We start from the raw sequence: 19,393 nt of genomic DNA on the forward strand, positions 1-19,393 counted from the left end.
ATGACGTCTTTTTGGGTTCCGCCTTCAATGGAGACGATACTTATAAGGTATTAAAAACTCTCGACTTTTTCTAGAGGTTGCGAGGAAATATTTATTTTAAAGGATGGTCGGGTTCCGATTTTGATCATATTTTTTTTTGCCGAAATTTATTTCCAGCCCCACAACTTCTTCTTCTCTCTCCACACTTGTTGTCATTTAATGGAGATCCATCCGCGTAATCCAAGTGCTTTTAATAGTATATCAAAGTCCATTGGATCTCTCCGCTACCTGACAGAGCTAAGCACAGTACATCGCTTATCACCAACAAAAACAGTATTGGCGAAAGAATACAGCCCTGTCTGACTCCGTTTCGGATTTCAAAATTATCTGACAACCTGAACTTACCATCGTGCAGAACGTGACACTTGGGTCCAACAATTACTTCTAGCAGTAATATTTTCGAGTGAACTTGCTATTGTTATTATTTACTTACCTTATTGCGATATCTGTAGTTGGCACTACTAATCCAATCCAATCTCTTCATAATTTTATACCTCTTCCTTGAGTAGTCATAGTTAAATAGATCACCACTATCATCACGTAATGTGCATACAGTGGCTACGTTAATTAATCCACCGTAATAAATGCCAAACATTCAACTTAAATAACATTATAAACCTTCAATCTCTTCAATTATTTTGCAATTTCAAAAGTCTTACGCCCCTTTTCTACTAAATTTTCTTTGCCTATAAATCTAAGTCCTATTTGTATCAATTATATCATTATTGTAGACAGACAAATTTCTCAAACGCTTGACTTCATTAACTTGTGGTCAAGTCAAGACTAAATAATTCCTACCTAAACCATTACAAAACTTTTAATTTTCAAATCAACTTTACTTTGATCGTACAGAAACGTAAGTACCAAGCTCAACTCCATAGGGAAACTTTTATAACTCCCTCTTTTAGAATAATTGCTCTCTTGCAAAATAGCCACAACATATACCTCAGTCCATTGTGTGTACATGTGCCTCCCTTGTTATAGAAATATATAAAAAAATATATAATTTCTCAATCATCACGTTATCTGTATCAAGTTTCGAAACCGACGACCTAAAGCAATAGAAAGTGGAACACATAACATATACCCACCTAAATATCTCGTTTCTGCCCTCGTTCCATTTTGCCATTGCCCATACTCCACAAGTCACTTATACGCCAGATAAACTGTTTCAAGTTGCTATTGTATACATTTTTCACAAACACACACTCACTGTCCCTATTTATATATCCTTTTCCCAGAAGCCATTGCTTGAGAAAGACCGAAAAAGCAACTACTTTGTCTTAAAGAAGCAACAAAAATCCACCGCCTATCAGAAGTCTTCCCGAAGCAAAGTAAAAGTAAAGCAAAACCAAAGCAGAGCCACAAAACTATAGTGTCCCACCAATACCATCGTAAAAAGTATTTCATTCAAAATGAGATACACCGCACACGCACACAGCCACACCGCACTTCATCCCCTATTTTTGAATTGCTAAAGTAACCGAACTACGACGAACTGCAACTGATACAAAGTCAAAGTTTCATCCCTCTCCTGCCTTCGGGTTTTGGGATCAGGATCGGGTGCGCAATTACGAACATAGCCGCATCTCTTGCTTCCACTCCACTATTCATCTTTCCACTCACGCTCTTTCACTATATCTGTCTCATTCTTTTGCACCCTCTCTCTCTCACTCGTCTCACATTTACACAATAAACGGTTTTGGTTGGTCGTAAGCGTAACATCATCCCTGCGGGCCTATTCCCGCTTTGGATGGTTGGTTTCTCCCCCCTGCGAAAATCGTACAGATACAGTACCAAATTTATGAATTTTTTGCTTCGATATCTCACATCTCTCTTTCTCACTCATTTGAAATTCCTGTCTATCTCTTTCTCTCTGTTTTGCAGAGCCCTTGTGCTCTACTGGTATATGGGGTGACATTTTCACTTGAACTCTTGCTGCCTCCATTGTGCTGCTGAGTTTATGTGTACGTGAAATAATGTTGCCAAAACTCGGTGCGGTAGAGAGGGCGCTGACGACGCACGACGACGACGATGATGGTGGTGGTAATGGCAGAGGTAGAGGCAGCTACAGCATTGTGGAAAGGTAGCAAGTATTGCAAGCAGCTGTAGTTGAGAGCGCGGCGGCAAAATGGTGTGGAGGTGGAGGCAGTCAATTGTCGAAGCGTATTCGTATTAGTTCATCGCCGCCGCGCCGCCAACCCTTGGGAATATAAACACATCTCGGCCTTGATGGGTGGAAATGGAAGAAACAAGAAACTATTGAATGTTATCCTCGGATTTTGGAATCAGTTGCAATTGGAATATTGTCGGGTTATGACGTGTGTGCGCGTTTATATTGTTGCTAAGTTCCAAGTACCTACCTTTATACCTTTGGAAATGATTTTATAACAATAAAAAAAACTCATCAATAAATTGTGAACAATTAAATAAAAGAATAAAAAGTTAATGTGATTTTTGTGTCCATTAACAAAAGGATAATACATTTCAATATTTAAAAAAAGGATAAATCTATTTTTAAGAAAAAAAAGAAAGATTATAAAATTATTGTGTAAATTGTGCGTCAACAAAACGAAGTCTGTGAAGTTTTGTTTTTTAAACTGCTTGTAGAAGAAAATTATGAGCTTACCCAGTGGCGTTGATATGCAAAATCTAATGTCACAACATCCGGTTCTGGGAGCATTGCCACCTGCGTTCTTTCTACGTGCTGCATCTGAACGCTACCAAAGAACACCGAAGTGTGCTAGATGCAGAAATCATGGCGTTGTGAGTATTTTTTGAGGTTTATAATTTAATGATTGTTTCAAATGCCGTCGGTAGATTGATACTAAGATATTACGTTACGGGGACTATGATGTGGATAACTGATGCTTGTGAAGCAGATATTTGCTAGTGTAACGAATATAAATTTCTAGATCTATATTTTGTATCAATCAATCTTTATAAGATACTATAATTAACTGGCGCCCAACGTAAGGAAACGAGTTAAGCGAAAATGACAGGGATCGAACTGTTTTGTGCCTTTTTTCTAGCAAGTGTTGTAGCGATTATTTATTCAGATCTCCTAAGCTTCAGATAGAAGTTGTTGATAGACTTTGGGTCAATATTGGTAAAGATCAGGAGGCCTTATATTAATGTTGCAGTGTTGCTAATTCTTTGTTGTATGTTAACAGTAAAGTAAGACCTATTTCGTACATTTTGTAAGTACAAAAAACATATGGTTGTTGTAAATTGTTTTGTTGATGTTTGGAGTAAAGATTTAAAACGCTTTGTTTTCTATTCTCTATTATTATTCTATTAAAATATATTTAAAATTCGAACGAATTCCCTATTTTATTTTAGCAACCACAGTTTTGTTATACTTTATGTAAGATTTTCATAAAATGCCGCCGGAAAACCTTCTTCTAAAGGAAAAACGCTATCGTTCTGTAAAATATACATACGAATTTTCGTACGTTATTATGCATGCCAATAATAATCTATGAACATTAAATGGCGCCCAATGCGAGATATTTTTTTTCGATTATTTTAATAATTTGCTCGAGATTAAGTGCTAAAAACTTTTTAGTAGGTCAGAAATATCAGAATATTACGGATTGTGTGTTGCACAAGTTAATAAATGCATTCCGTAAGAATCCTGGATAGTTAGCAGAATATTCCTTTTCTTAGAAGTTGAAGAGAAACATCAGAGTTTATTTGGCTATAACTTTAAATTATGCAGCATGATGTTAAGAAGGTTACTGCTTCTTATGTGTTTGCAAAACATTAAGAATTTTTTTTTTAAATTTCAAGTCTAATGAACATTAGATATTATCAGAAAGGTTTCCTTTGAAAGACGGAAAGTAGAGGAGTCAAAACCAAGTTTTTGAATTATTATTCTATTCACGTGGATTGTAAATTCGATTCACCCGTTCGATTCTCTTTGGCACTGCCTTTGCATTCTGCTATCCACAACGTGAACTACTTTATCCTAAACCAATTTGACATTCACGTAAACAGCTGTTCATGTCACAATCTTGAGAATGTTGAATAAATTGTTTTGATTTATTCAAGAATTAAGTTTTGTGTAATTTTTGGAAATGGACAGTAATGGACTTTTTATTCCAATTGTAAAGAGAAGAAAAAGAGAATCTTCGAACAGAGATCTTCATAAAGATGTTAGAGAGTAAAAAAAAACTCAGCCACGTCTTTCATTAGTGGTCCTAGGAGGTTGAGTCTGTCTCTTGGGCTATTCCAAAATTCTCGCAGGTCTTCATTTCATTACAGAAATTATTGTTGGAAATTGTTCCTTGTGTGTCTTTGTTATCCTAAAATTGCTAATTATCTTTTATTTATAAAAAAAATATTCTAAATTAAGAAATAAATTAGTATTTACTTATATTTTGCTAATTACAATTAACAAACCAAACATCAATTGAAAAATCCACTACATTTCTTATGCGGATCTGAATTGTATAGAATAAATGCTTTCACGTGAATAGAAGAATACAGCGCAGTATTACCGACGTTACCGACATACACAGATTCACTTCAAATGAATAGCAGAATAGTGATTAGTGAAAGTTCAAGACAAATTCCCCACGATGAATATCAGAATAGGGCTGAATGTTTTATTAAAACTAGTTTGGTAAAATTTCAACTCTTCCATTTTTATAGTTCAAGTATTTTGAAGTTCTTATGATTATTTCAATTTAGCATTGCAGACGTAGGAAACATTTGATTGCAAATGTCTTGATTTGAGTTTGAAATTTGGATGATCATATTATTGTATAAATGTAGACTCTTATTCTTTACGAGTTTTCTTTTGACTGTATATTAACTTATTTAATTTTCTTAAAACTAAAATTATATATCGTCGCCCTAATGAGCAGATCTCGTGCTATTTTAAACACATTTTCTAGAACACTCCCTTTATATACTTTAAGACTTTATAAACATATTTGACTAATTTCATAAGTCCTAGAGTCTAAAACAACAAATATTTAAATTCGGAATCCCTCGTTTTTTGGTAAAAGTTTATATTTTGGTTTGCTTATGCGACCGACGGAATTGCTATGCGGATGTTCCAGATCGAATATAAGGCGAAATGTCTTCATACAAAATGTATGTACCATTTGTATGTACTTTTAACCCGTTTAAGTTCATACTCATACTTAAAAGCATAAAGTAAATTAAAATAAATTCAAGGGATTCAATTTTGTTATATTATAGAAAAAAGAAAAGTATACGCTCCAGTGACCGAATTTATTTTTATTCCATAAATTTCAATTTGTATACAGTTCTTTGACTATGAAACATGTCCTGATTTCTAATTTGAAGATGACGAATACGATGTTCATAGGGAGGCAGATCATAAGGATCTTCCCAAGGAATACCCTTTAAGGCAAAGCGAATGAAATTATATTGAATACGTTTTCTATGAATTTCGTAATAAGGAGTTCATACCTTCGAAGCATATTCAAGATGAGGACGAACATGGCAATTATACAAAGAAAGAGTGACATAGGGATCATTGAACTCCTTTGCCCAGCGTTTTGTTAAACCAAGCATAGAACTTGCCTTATTAACAATAAAATTAATGTGATGTGTAAACTCTAAGTTGGAAGAGAAATGTACACCTTAATCTTTAAATGTGGACACGCAACAGAGTTTTTGCTGTGATATACAATAGTCAAATACGTTACTGATTAGTTTTTTAGTAAAAGTTATCGTCTGGCAAGGCTATTTTCAATACACCAAAATGTGAAACTATCAATTTCGGCTTGTAAAAGAATACGATCATGGTAGGACTTTATTATTTTGAAAATCTTCATATCGTCAGCAAAAATGAGAAGTTCACTTGAGCGTAGACATGACGATACATCGTTAATAGACAGGATGAACAAAAAAGGGCCAAGATGGCTTCCCTGGGGAACACCAGATTGAGCAACAAAAGGTTGGGAATGACAATTTCTAAATTTTACCTCATAGGATCTGTTTTCAAGGTATGATTTATTCCAAACTAAGAAAAATGGCCTTAAGTTTAAATAAAATAATTATTAATCCTTAGACATTTGAGAAATAAACGTGATATCTGAGTTTTGGTTAGATATCTGGACCAAATACGCCTTGATATAAGTATAACAATCACATTACCTGCGCATCACCTTCGGGTGGTTAACACTATTCGATCCTTATAGCTGAAGAACTGACATCAGTTTATTTACAAGATTTGACTTTTTTCAGCTAAAAGTTGTTCAGTTTCCACTTTAATAATTCAATGATTTTAAAACTTCAATTTTTCCCAACTTACGAAGCCGACAAGTCTTAGAAGAATTTTAACAAATGTATGCTAAAGTTTCGACAGTTGGAAAATATAATTTGTTTTTTAAATTATTTATTTTATGAAGGACTTTTAAATGGCTTGAAATATAGAAAATGAAACTGCTGTACAAGTTTTTCTTAATACCTGTGAAATTAGACTTTTTCAATGGGTTTTGGTTGGGTTTTATTCATATTCATATTCAACTTCAAAATATATATATCTCGTCATGTTTTTAGGATATTACTTTTTCAAACTTGAAAAAACGTACTTTTATAAGACTTCTTGTGGGCCTATCTAATTTTATTAAGTTTTTTTTATTAAATCCGTGATGGTTTTACAAATTTATAACCTATTTTTTACATTTTGAGTTGAAATATTTGTATTAATTTGTATAAAATTTTGAAAAATTTCATAAGTTGTTAGATCTCACCTATCTTACAAAAATCTAAAAGAAACGGTGATCCATTAATGCTAAAACGGTTTTCAAACAGAAAAAGATAAAACACTTTGAAAGTATAAGTTTTGTTCTTATAACAAATCTATTGACTAAACAATTATATTACAACTGTGTGTATATGAAGTTTTTGAAATATATTTAAAAATATATGAATAACTAGCTGACCCGGCAGACTTCGTACTTCCTCAATTGATAAATAAAATACCTTAAATTTTTTATAAATGAATTTCAAAACAAACAAAACGTATCGAATAAAAAAGCATATTTTTTAATGAAGCATGATGTTTCATTATTATTTTCGCCACATCATGTTGCTTACTTAAAAAAAACAGAGTTTTTCAGAAATACTGGCTATTTATAAGGTTTACATTTTTATTCAAAGACACACGATTTACTTTGGGAGGGCCAAATTTTGTTTTCAAATTTCGACCTATGTTGTTTCGAGAAAGTTGTTGAGCTTGATGAGCACATTCACCTTCAGGATTGATACACCCTTCCAAAATGATGTCATCTGGTTGTTATGTTTCTGAATGTTGGCCAAGAAGTGCTTATAATCATTTCCAATCCCAGAAACTGAAGAGCGTAAGGGATCTGGTGGCGGGACCAATTGTGGAAATTTTACTTTGCCTCCAGCACAACATAATCAAGTAGATTCACCAGTGTATTTTAACGCCTTACAATACTTACAAACTATTTTCATTTCCCCAATTGTTTCCGATTTGTCGGCACACTTCACTTTTATTTATTTTCGAAGCGCGGCACTAGATCCTCCAAAGTGCAGGCAAAGACTATTTCCATAGATATGATTAAATTTGAACTTAATGTAGTGGTAATAAATTGCAAAGTGACTCTTTAACGTTAGGAACACACCTAAATTGCTTAGACAACTGTAAGTGATTATAATATAATATTAACTTTATTGAATAGCAATAAAGTCCAAATTGATTCTAGAAAACGTTTGTATGGTAAATAAAAAGGTCTGTTTTTAGGGGTTTCCCGGAAATTATTCGATTTTTTCTCTCCTTTTAAACATTCCCTAGACCTCCTAGACTAAGATAAGATAAATCCGTTCAGGTGTTCTCGAGTTTTAGTGAGACTAACGAACAGCAATTCATTTGTATGTATATAGATAATAAAAAGGGTTATTTTTAAAACACTTCAAACGTTTGGATTCAAAAATAGCACTAAAAATAAATTCTAAAATGTGTTTTCCAAAACTATGAAAGCATTAAATTCAAGATTTGCTCAAAACTTCATATAGAAGCAAAAAGAGACTAATGTGAATTTCCAAAAACTAAGTAAGATACTAAAAGGATTAAAATTTTAGTTGGAAGAGAAAGATACGTACTTTGGAAAATCATTATACAATTTATTGTTAAGAGATACTTTGAGTTCTAACGAAGCTTTAAGAACTCCGTTTTTTTTTGGTTTTAAAACATGATGTGATGGATTAATTTAAAGGCGAGATTTATATTAATAAATCTTATTCATTTAAAAAAGTATTGCTTTGTTTGAGTTCCCGAAAGAAAACGTAATTTTGTTGACCAGTATTAACTTCGATTTAACTTCGACAAATATTATTTGATATTTGTAATACAGACCAATACTTTTGACACACTGAATTTTGGTAATCTGCAATATTTTTTAACTAAAACCGTATATCCTTACATCATTTTTATCCAAACATCGAGCATCTGGTATTTATTTATTTGTATTAAAATATTACCTGTATAAAGTTGTAATTTTTACAACTAGTGAATAAATAAATTGAAGGTGAATTTTGTTGAACTAAGCTTAAATGTTCAAAAAAAAAATAAGCAAAAAAACCAACAAAAACCTTGAAAAGCCAAAATTAATTTTTCCGATACTATGTTAATTAAAAGACTTGGGCCAACTTATTCCAACAACCTATTTAGTTAATACTTAAAAAAGTGTAAAGTTTATTTTCTTTTGTATTAGCTTGTTTTAAGCTTGCTAAATGTTAGTTTTCAAAAACATAAAAACGGCTTATTGCAATAATATTTCAAAATGTGCGTTTTATGTATAACTTAGCGGTTCTTAAAAAACATTTTTTAGTTTTCTTCTTTTTTAGTATACTGTTTCAAAAAACTATTTTCCAGAAAGTTTAATTTAAAAAGTGTTTTCCATCTGAAATGTTTATAATTTTGAAAAATAAAAGTTCCACGGACGTAAGACACATTACCGAAAAGTTATCTAAAAAACTATTGAAACAACTTTATACTTTAACGATTTTCTAACATCATTAAATGTCTTTATATTTGATTGGAATTGAATTCATTGAAAACGGTTCTGCTTAGGTATTTTTTAAAAGTTAAAAATCATTCTCCTTTTAATTTTTTAAGTAAGTCTTAACTTTTGAGCAGAGATATAATCATTCCACAAACTACTAAATATAAAATATTGAAGCTACATGCTTCTTTATATTGATATAAGTTTCCATAAAGCTGTAAAACAAGGACTCGCAGTAATTAATCCAGCATTAGTATTATAAACGTTTTTTAAAAGGTTACTGAATTCCTCCTTGGACTCGTCGGGCTGCGGTAAATATCGATAACTCAATTTTATCAAATTTATAAATGTGTCTTTAAAAAATCATAACTTTTAACTTGTAGACTGAAAAAATGTTAGAACTGAAAAATTTCATCATAAAATTAAACACTTAAGTTAGATTTGAAAATCGAGTGACTTCCAGTCTTCGGTGTTTCATCAAAAAGTATTTAATTTAGGAAAATCACACATTATTCCAATTTTTAAAATCTCGACCTTATTTATCGCATTATACTTAAAAAACTTAAAGTTAATCAAATTGAAAAAATAGCAAATGATAATAATCATTCTTTTATATTATTATTCCAGGTAAGTGCCCTAAAAGGACACAAACGCTACTGCCGCTGGCGAGACTGTGTTTGCGCTAAATGCACATTGATTGCGGAACGACAACGTGTCATGGCAGCTCAGGTATGTACAAAAAATATCACTCTTCAATGCATAATTATTCATAATACACTTAATATAAAGAAATTCACCACCTTTTCCGCCATAACGTCACCGCCACCGTGCGGTGTTCGTGAAACAACAATCTTCATAAAATATTTACATGCGATTTCTAATGATTCCAAGTATTTCTCTACAATTCAGGTGGCTCTTCGCCGTCAACAAGCTCAAGAGGAAAACGAAGCTCGAGAGCTGGGATTACTGTATTCGTCAGTGCCAAGTGCACAACAGAATGGTGGTAATAATGGCAACGGAAATGGGGGCAATGGAGATGGCGGTGGTGTTCCTTCGCAACAACCGCAGGGAGTTTTTCATTCGGGAATTCCATCGCCACCAAGTGATATGGATGCTAATCAACGGGTGCAGTTCAATGGCAGCGAACCGGATTCGGATAGGATACGTTCGGATAGATTGTCGATGGGTTATTCACCGGATCGAACGGATGTTGATAGTCCTGGTAAGTTTAAAACTTGTTTATTGAAGGTTTTAAAAATTACGTTGACCAAAATTATAGTCTTAGAAGAATGAGTCTCAAAACTCCTAACTCCCACCTGTAAACCATTTCCTCCACTTTCATTTATGAAACATTTTTCCACGTTGTTAATTTTTATATCGCCTCAGTTGTTTCAAATTTTCTGAATGACATCATCACACATCACAAAATCTCTTTTGCCACCCCATTTTGACTTCTTAACTGCGTTAAACACGCGCATCCCCATGCAGATTGTAGAAGACGTCCTTAAGGCAACAATTTCATTTCAAACCGAATGAAAAAACGTTTCCTTGTTGAACTAAACGTTTTCTACTTTTAACTTTTGATCATAATAAAAAAAACAATTCAAATGAGAATTAAGAAACTCATTTTTGAAACCCCCATTCGTCGTATCGTCGTTGTCGTCGTCCTGTTGCGTACACCTTATGCAGGACTATGTGATGGAGTGTCAAAGGAGACACTCATGCGTATGTTTTAACAAAATTCCACATCTTTGAAAAAACAGAAACAACAAAATATCAACACACCACAAGAAGAATGGGAAGGGGTGGGGACGTGTGCTCATTATAAGCGGCCATTGTGTGACATTTCTTAGCAGAATTCAACCACAACCGTCGAAATTTGCCGTTTTTTTTTCTGAGAAAAATTTCAATACAAAATGACGAATCCACTGAAAAATATGATATGGTTGGGCCCCGCGAGAATTGCTATAACACTTCAGAAGCCACTTGGCGTCAAAATTTTCATTTGCTCTGATGGTGTCAAACGACAACAAAATTTACATTATTTTTTTTTTCGTCATATGAGTGAAAGTATGTATAAGTTCGTGACGGAAATGCATGTTGCACCGCACCGTTAAATCGGCATTGTTTGCCATTTTTCCACCTGAGGAATTTGTATTTCTATGTTGCTGAATTTTAGAAAATATAAATTTATGCTTGAGTAAAATGCAACAAAATGCTGTTGACTTTAAAGGTTTATAGAATTTTGTTAAGAAAGGGGAAAACGAATGCTTTCACTTGTTAAAATATTTCAGCTTTGATTTTTAAAACAACATTTTTAAAGAATAATGTTTTAAAAACTAATGAAGCTGGAGATTTGTTTTTGCAAAGCTCCGATCATATACTGAGAAGAATATAAGAAAATTGTGGAATTCCCTAAGGCAGCCACTTGGGTCCGTTTTTTTTGTATTTGTCAAAAAAATTTTATCTTCTAGATATTCCCATTTGTTTAAAAACCGTTTCACACAACATTGCATGATTTGTTTTTTTTTTTTGTGTTGGTGGAGACGCTTTGAGAAACATTTCTGAAGTGTTTTTTTTTTGTTTCCCAATTATGTCACCAGTTTAAAGCGTGAAAATGGATTGTTAAACAAGTAGCACTGATATGATAGTGTCGTGTTTTGTCCTTATGATTTTTGTAAATACCTCATATTTTTCACAATTTATATTTTCGGAAATTTGGGACAAATTTTTGAATTTTTAAAGATTTTTTCGTCAATTTGAGAAATGTAATGCTTGCTTGGGAAACAAATAAAGGTTCCCATTCGTAATGGGAAACAGAGACAAATTTATAAACATTTCAGAAATTGTTCACCTGTGTCCAGACCAAAGAAAACATTTCATTAAAAAGAAAATTTACAAATGGTTTTTTTTTAATGCTTATGAAGTGTTTCTTAAATGTTCCTGAAATGGTTTAAAAAAGTTTCTTAAGTCTGGGCACATATTTAAAAAACTAAAATTGAAAAAAATATAAAACATCGTCTAATAGATTTTCATTTTTGTTTTGATAATGATTTTAGATGAAATCTAAAAGCAGACTTGTTCTAATTGAGTTTGATTGAATTTAATTTGAAAACATTTCAAGAATGCTAAATTAAGGTTTTATTTATACGTTCGTAACGCTGCCTTAGAAGTGCGCTATATTTGGAATTGACTTAGAAGATTTGTGACAGATTGAATGGGTAATAAATAAAAGATTTAGAAGAAACTTTATTAAGAACATCATTATGTTGTCTATCAGCCACATACATTTTTAACCAATTTACAGGGCCTTCGTGCAATCCAAATGTTCGTTACAACCAGTGTTGTATTACTTATCCTTTCAAGGGGTTTTGAAAAATGTAAATTATTATTTATACCATTTTAAACCATTTTTAACTTTTTTAGGCGTGCCGTTACTTCTTAATGTTTATATTATTATTTAGAACATAACTCAAAATACGTTCTCTACGTCATAAGCTTACGCAGAAGATTTAAACACTTGTAGTTATAAATTGAAAGACCTTTATAAATAGTCGCAATGGTGTATTAATAATAGTTTAGTGCATTTATCCAATGCATCAGCCACCAAATGCAAAGCAAAAATGAAAAAAGAGGCTGGGATGCGACCCACACTGATGACTTCCCATCCCGTCGTCGTGGGTTTTTGTGTTGGGTAAAAAAAGTTGTTAGGTCATTATTCTTACAAATTTTAAAATTACCAACAATATTTTTCATATAAAGAAATAGTTAAAATTGAAAATCTAGATTTTTAGTCGAAAACAATTTTGTACCAATTTAATTAGCATTTCTTAAATTTTTACAAATTGGATGAATGAAATTAGTTTGATTGATATCAAGAACCGAACTTCAATTTTTACAAAATTTGCGTACTATTTTTTGTAGATTTTATGTTTTTTATAAAAAAAAACGGACTGTTGGATTTTAAAAAACAAAACTACTGAATATCGAAACAATATTTTCCGCGAAAAAAAAAGTTTGAAGACAATATTTTGAATTTTTGAAAAGCTGAGTCGAAAGTAAATTTTTACCAAATTTTAGTGGTATTGTTTTTTTGCTAGGTTTTTATTTAAAAAAAAACTGTCAATTCGATTTTTCTCAAAATTTTACTGACTGTTACAAACAAATGGGTTTATTTTGAAAAGATATGAGTCGAAAATTAATTTTTATCAACTTTTGCTAATTTTGTTTAAGTTTTAATTTTTTGTAATAAAAACTGTTAATTTCATTTTTCTCAAAATTTTAATGAATGATGACAACACTATTTTTTAAAAGATAAAAGTAGTTTAAGGCTAATATCTCAAAATTTTGAAAATATATTTGAGTCGAAAATGAATTTTTACCAACTTTTGTTAATTTTTTTTAAGTTTTTATTTTTTGTAAATGTTGAAAACAATATTTATTATAAGATAAAATAAGTTTAAATCCATAATATCCATATTTTGAAAAGGTACTTGAGTCAAAATGTAATGTTTTTTAGGTTCTTATTTTTTATAAAAAAAAACTATCAATTTAATTTTTCTCAAAATCTTACCGAAATTGAAAACGTTATTTTTCGTTGCATAAAATTGTTTGGGAGATAAAATCATTTTCTATTTGTAAAATGTGCGAGTTGACAAATTATTTTTTCTGCCTTATTATCTGTACAGCAAAAATTATTTGAAGTCGATATCTCGTCTGGTTCTTTAACTATGGACTACGAAAAAACGTAGCGAACGTACGGACGTACGAACGTACGTACACACGCACGCACAGGCATCTTTCCAAAAATCTTTTTTTTTCGACTCTAGGGATCTTGAAACGTCGAGAAATGTCAAAATTTTCAATTTGACAAATCGTACCCATTACTATAACTTCCTATAGGAAGTTAACTAGGGTCTTAGACCGTCGATCCGTTTCAAACAAAATCATGTTGGCTTTCGCTAAGATGTGGAAGGATATCAGAATGGAGTTTGAATTTGTATTGTATTTATTTCAAAAGTCGCTTATAAGGTAGGACATGAGTCTTATAAAGTGCTGCAAGCCTTTACATTAATTTCAGAATTTAAATACAAATTATATAACTAAGACTTCTATTTACATATTTATATAAAGAAAAGGAAATTTAACATTATTTGCCAAATAGTTGAAAAGTACAAATTTAAATCTAAATATGATTCTTATTTTTCTCATAGCGATGGGCAGAGAGTTCAAAAGGCGTACAATATGAATACAAAATTGACGCTCAGTATTTAGAAAATTGTATCGGAGTAATATTAAAGCAAAGGACTTTGTTGAATGATAAAAAATCAGCTTACCGTATTGATAATCAGGTTGTTGTGTTTGGATGATTTCATGCAGGTAACTCAGAAAGCGAAAGTTTATTAAACTGTCTAGGCTACAACCAGAAATCTGAACCGCAAAAATGGATATGTCATCATAACGTCGTAGATTATAAATATAGGAGGCAATATTGTTGTAAGCAACATTCAATTTTCGGCTAGTCACACTGTCTAGTTTACAAAAGATTTCTCACAGAAACAGCACAATTGGTAGTATAAAGGCCTTAGCAAGTAGCAGTTTAGTTTTGATCGGGATGAAATTTCAAGTGACTTGAAGAAGGCGGAGACTTCCATAGACTTTATCAATGGCACTATTACGGTAGTCATCCCAAGTGAGGGTGCTATTGAATACTGCTCTTAGGTTTCTAGTTGTCAAGTTTTAATTTTTTTGAACCCGATAGATCAAAGTTTTTCCGATAGATGGGGAGGGATGTTGATTTGACAGGGTTAAGGCGAAAATCGTTCTTTTTTGACCACTGTGAAATGCGGAGCATCATTTTAAGCCCCATAAGGTCGACTTATCAAGAGCTGCTCATCATCAGCATAAAGATGAATTAATCAATGTTAAGCAACTTGTGGTAACTCATTTAAAGTGAAAAGAGGATTGGTCCAAGGATAGATCCCTGTGGCACTCCACTTAAAACATTGAGAAATATAGACGAGTATCCATTGGCCACCACGCATTGTTGCCTTCCGCTGAGATACGAAAGAACAAGGTTACAAGAGTTGTGCACTCATTTTTCAAATATCAAAGACAAAGCTTTGAAAATTGACACTGAACGGTAGTTCTTAACATCAGATGGACTACCGTCTTAAAGAATTGGAGTTACAAATGAATGTTAAAAAAATGTTCTATATATTATATTATGTAAAGATATGTACATAAAAAAAAACAAAAATGTGTAGGTAACAATTAATCCTTGAAATTTTTTTCAAAATGAGTTCAGAGTACGTAATTTATGTAAATATGGAGATTATTTAGTGTAGTTTTCAATTGTTATCTAAACTTCTGAAAAATAAGTGTATAATTGTAATTACGGTATAAATACAAAGCTTTTAATGTACATATCTTTCTTTATCGAGTGAAATTCATCATCAAGTATCATTGTGTTTGGAATGATATTAGATTTCCGTAGTTCTTTGGAAAACGACCAAAAGATTTTCACATTTGTTTTGAAATTTTTTTTTAATGTCATTAATATACTGAGAATGGCACTGACTAATGTGTTTTATTTTTTTTTTGCTAACGTTCACAGCTTCATTTATTATACAAAGGATTCAAAGATATACACTTGTGCGGACACGTACATTTCTTATTGATTTTTGTTTCCTACATAAAATCCTATAGGCTGAAAAAGATAAAGTATTTAAGGTTCAAATAAATTAATTCATGAAATTTTATCATTCTTGTCGACGTAACCGTTAACCCTTAGTCGTGTGTCCAAAGTCACTGTAAAAGTTCCCTAATTGCGTTTTTGTAGTCCACACGAACTAAAGGGGGTGCGGGCTTAGAGAGTTGGAAGTAAGATCATTCTTAAATTTGTAGTATTTAGGATACTCTTTAATTGTATGTCTAATAAAATACAAATCAAGACAAAAGAATCATTCTTCAAAAATTTAAGTCCTCTTTATGGAGTAATAATGTTGTTTTTTAGTTCTGCAGATTAAATTCTATCAATTTAGCCTTTAAAATAATGTTAAGTTCATGAAATTTAGAATATGAATATAAAAGGTTGATTTTTGAGCGGTATGAAAAATAAGATGTCTTTTAAACTTAGTGAAATTATTGATTTCTCATTAGAGCCATAAACCAGAGGTATCCACACCAATATTAAAGGTTAAAGCGAGTTTTTTTTAAAGGAAATTTAGTTTAACTCTTTAGAGCTGAGAATACGGCCCTATTATGAAAAAATCAAGTAATTTTTTAGAGAAATCTAGAAGTGTTGTACTAGTTTAAAAATTAAATTATGTTTTCATTAATCCAAACACAATGAATGAGCTTAGAAAACTGATCCTCTTTTTACCCCTTGAAACCTAATATGAATCATGTTCCGGGTTGAGCCCCTAAAATCAAAAATGATTGTTTGATGGCAATATGAAAATAGTTTATTTGTTGTTGTTTAAACAAAAGTATTATTTCAATTTGAAGAGATTTAAATATGTGGTTTTAACATAACTTGTCTAGATTTTGTACAGCCTGTCAAATTTTCCTTACATCTTCTCAGTCTCTGTTTTTTCTATTTAATTCAATTTTAACATGCTTACATTTGCGATTTTTTATTTATCTACAATTCTGCTATAATATTTATGGACTATCCAAGATCAATATAAATCGTTTCAAAAATTAAAGAAAAATTAGAATTTTTCCAGTTATATGCTGCCAACTTCAAGTGTTATTATTAAATTTATTTTGGTTATATTGTCAACTTAACTTTCATATAATTTATAACTTTAAAATTAATACCAAAGTGGGGGAACGGCAAATTTTTTAAGAGGTACCCTGTCATGGCAATTGCTTATCCAGTTAGAAATCATATCTCACACAGGAAAAATCAATGAAATTTATGGTTTTTCATTCGAATTCAAGGCTGACAAAATGTCATTAAAAATTTAACTACCTCGGTTCTTTCTAAAATTGATTTAAGAATGAATTTTGAGGAAAAAATAAGATTCTGTTGACATTTCTCAAGGTACTTAACATTGTAAGTTAACAGGTGCTTCCTCTTGATAAAATGTCTTCAAAACAAAACCTTTTCACCTTCTTCCTAGATGATCTCATAGATTTCCCTTAAAAACTTTATCCTTGATTACCAATTCAAATATATAGGTAGCCCTACCAATATTGTCCTACCATCGCCACCGTTTTAGTTTACTTTTATCTAAACTATCAAATTCAAAAATCAACATATGCTTACACACAAACAAATAAACAAACATAACAAAATCCTTAAAATCACCCTCTTTCAATTTACCTATACCAACAAAGCCAAACAAAATATAGAAGAAGAAATCTCTACACAATATCTCCTTTCGAATTAATACCTACTTGGAACACTCGAACTTGGTGAGCGATACAAAAATAAAGTATCAAATATCAATGGGATCCCATCGTATGCTTCTACTTTTGTTGCTATGAAAGTAAAAATCATTAATATCTCAAAATCAAGGTGGTCCTCGATTTCTATCTCCCCCTTTTCCCCTCCCGCTCACTCACTTTTACTTTGTTATTGTTTGTGAACTATTAAGGGATAAGCATCGAGTCAATTAAGGCAAAAATGTTTCAAAAAAAGGACACACGCAAGGAACAGCACCGAACGACCGAAAAAAAAAATCTAAATCAAATAAAACTTCACTCAAGTGCACTTGCAACCCCAGAGAAAGAATCTAAATGAAAATGTATCCTTTTTTCTGTTATTCTGTTCGTCAGTCCATCATAAGGAAAAGGTATACAAAATAAATAATAATAATTGAGAATCCTTTGTTCGTCCTGTCGTCTCGCCTTTGCACACTTTTGGGAAAGTGTTTCCTTTTTTCTGTGGTTTCTCGAGCAAGGGATGTTTTGATACATGAAATGTAGCAAATTTGAGGTTAACGTTTCATTGAATCCTTAAAATCCCACTAATGCTGCTCCTTAATTGGGGATTAAAATTATTAATTATATTTCCTTTTCTTCTTCCAGGATCGAAACGTGCCCGTCTCTCGAATGAAACGGATCAAGACACCGGCTCAGAATCATCACCCAGCAGTCCACGACACAAAAGCCAGACGTACAACCACCATTCGGCGAACCTTTCTCCAGCTCGAACTGGTCCACCGAGTTCGCCTGAATCCGACCTCGATGTGGATTCCGCTCCAGATGAGGCCACCCCAGAGAATCTCAGTCTGAAGAAGGACGACTCGACTTCACCGCCAACGACACCCTCCGATAGTTTGCATATCCTGCGCAGTTTCAGCAACAATGGACAAGGATTCATCCCCTATCACCATCATTCGCAGTTCATGCCAGCCGCCATGCCCACTCACCAGCTTCAGCAGCAACATAACCAGCACCAGCACCAGCAAAGGTCGCCAGTCGATGTGCTATTGAGAGTGTTTCCCAATCGGCGACGCAGCGAAGTGGAACAACTGTTGCAACGCTACAGGGGCGACGTCCTGCAGGCAATGGAAGCCATGCTCGCCGGTGAAGACATGACGCAAGCCTTGAACCCAGCCAATGTGCCACCCTCACCACCGTTCCCAATCAAATCGGCATTCTCGCCACTAGTGCCACCCGGAGTGTTTGGTTCACCCACCAATCGATATCCTTTCATGCAGGCCCACGCCAAACGTTTCCTGACAGCGCCCTACTCCGGAACGGGCTACATGCCCGGCGTCCTGCAGCCCGACGCAGACCAATCGGAGTCCAATAGTGCCAACACTGACCGAAATAGCAACACTGGTGATTCACAGGATTGAAAAGCTGGCCTTTCAATCCTTTAAGCAGAATTAAAAAAAAGAATCCTTTAAGCTTCTGGTGTAAATACTAAAAATTGTAGTTGTTTCGCATTATTGTATAGAGAGCAGAGTTAAGTTTAGAACTTTATCAAATTTAGAGAATAGAATTATGTATCATAATGTATATCTGAATATGAATAATAAAGTAATTCAATTTATGAGTGTAAAATTAAAAAAGATTTAAGTTTAGTTTATGTAAACGAAGTTAAGATAAAACATAAAATAAAAGACAAAAGATAAACTGAAACTAAATGTTAAGAATCCGTATATAAAAATAAAAAGAAAAAACAAATTACAATTACATGTCCTGTATAAAAAGTAATTATAAATATGTTTATATTTAAGAGCAAAATGTTATGATAATTAAAATTGAAACAATAAACTATATATACAAATATAAATATAAAGAAAAAAGTGAGAGTTTTTTATCTTATTTAGTCATCTTTGCTTTGAACTCATGGTTGATTGTGCAGTGATTAGCTTATTATT

At 32.4% G+C, this 19,393-nt stretch overlaps 1 protein-coding gene across 1 annotated transcript; it reads left to right on the top strand.

Moving 5' to 3' along the window:
* Window positions 1-2,352: 2,352 nt before the first annotated feature.
* Window positions 2,353-19,196, top strand: LOC129942693 (doublesex- and mab-3-related transcription factor A2). The gene is made up of 4 exons (XM_056051739.1): window positions 2,353-2,805; window positions 9,678-9,779; window positions 9,960-10,272; window positions 18,090-19,196. Exons 1-4 carry the CDS (start codon window positions 2,659-2,661, stop codon window positions 18,863-18,865), a joined length of 1,338 nt encoding a protein of 445 aa, XP_055907714.1. The 5' UTR covers window positions 2,353-2,658; the 3' UTR covers window positions 18,866-19,196.
* Window positions 19,197-19,393: the final 197 nt, after the last annotated feature.

Source organism: Eupeodes corollae, chromosome 1, assembly GCF_945859685.1.
Source record: "Eupeodes corollae chromosome 1, idEupCoro1.1, whole genome shotgun sequence".
In the NCBI taxonomy this organism is placed as follows: Eukaryota; Metazoa; Arthropoda; class Insecta; order Diptera; family Syrphidae; genus Eupeodes; species Eupeodes corollae.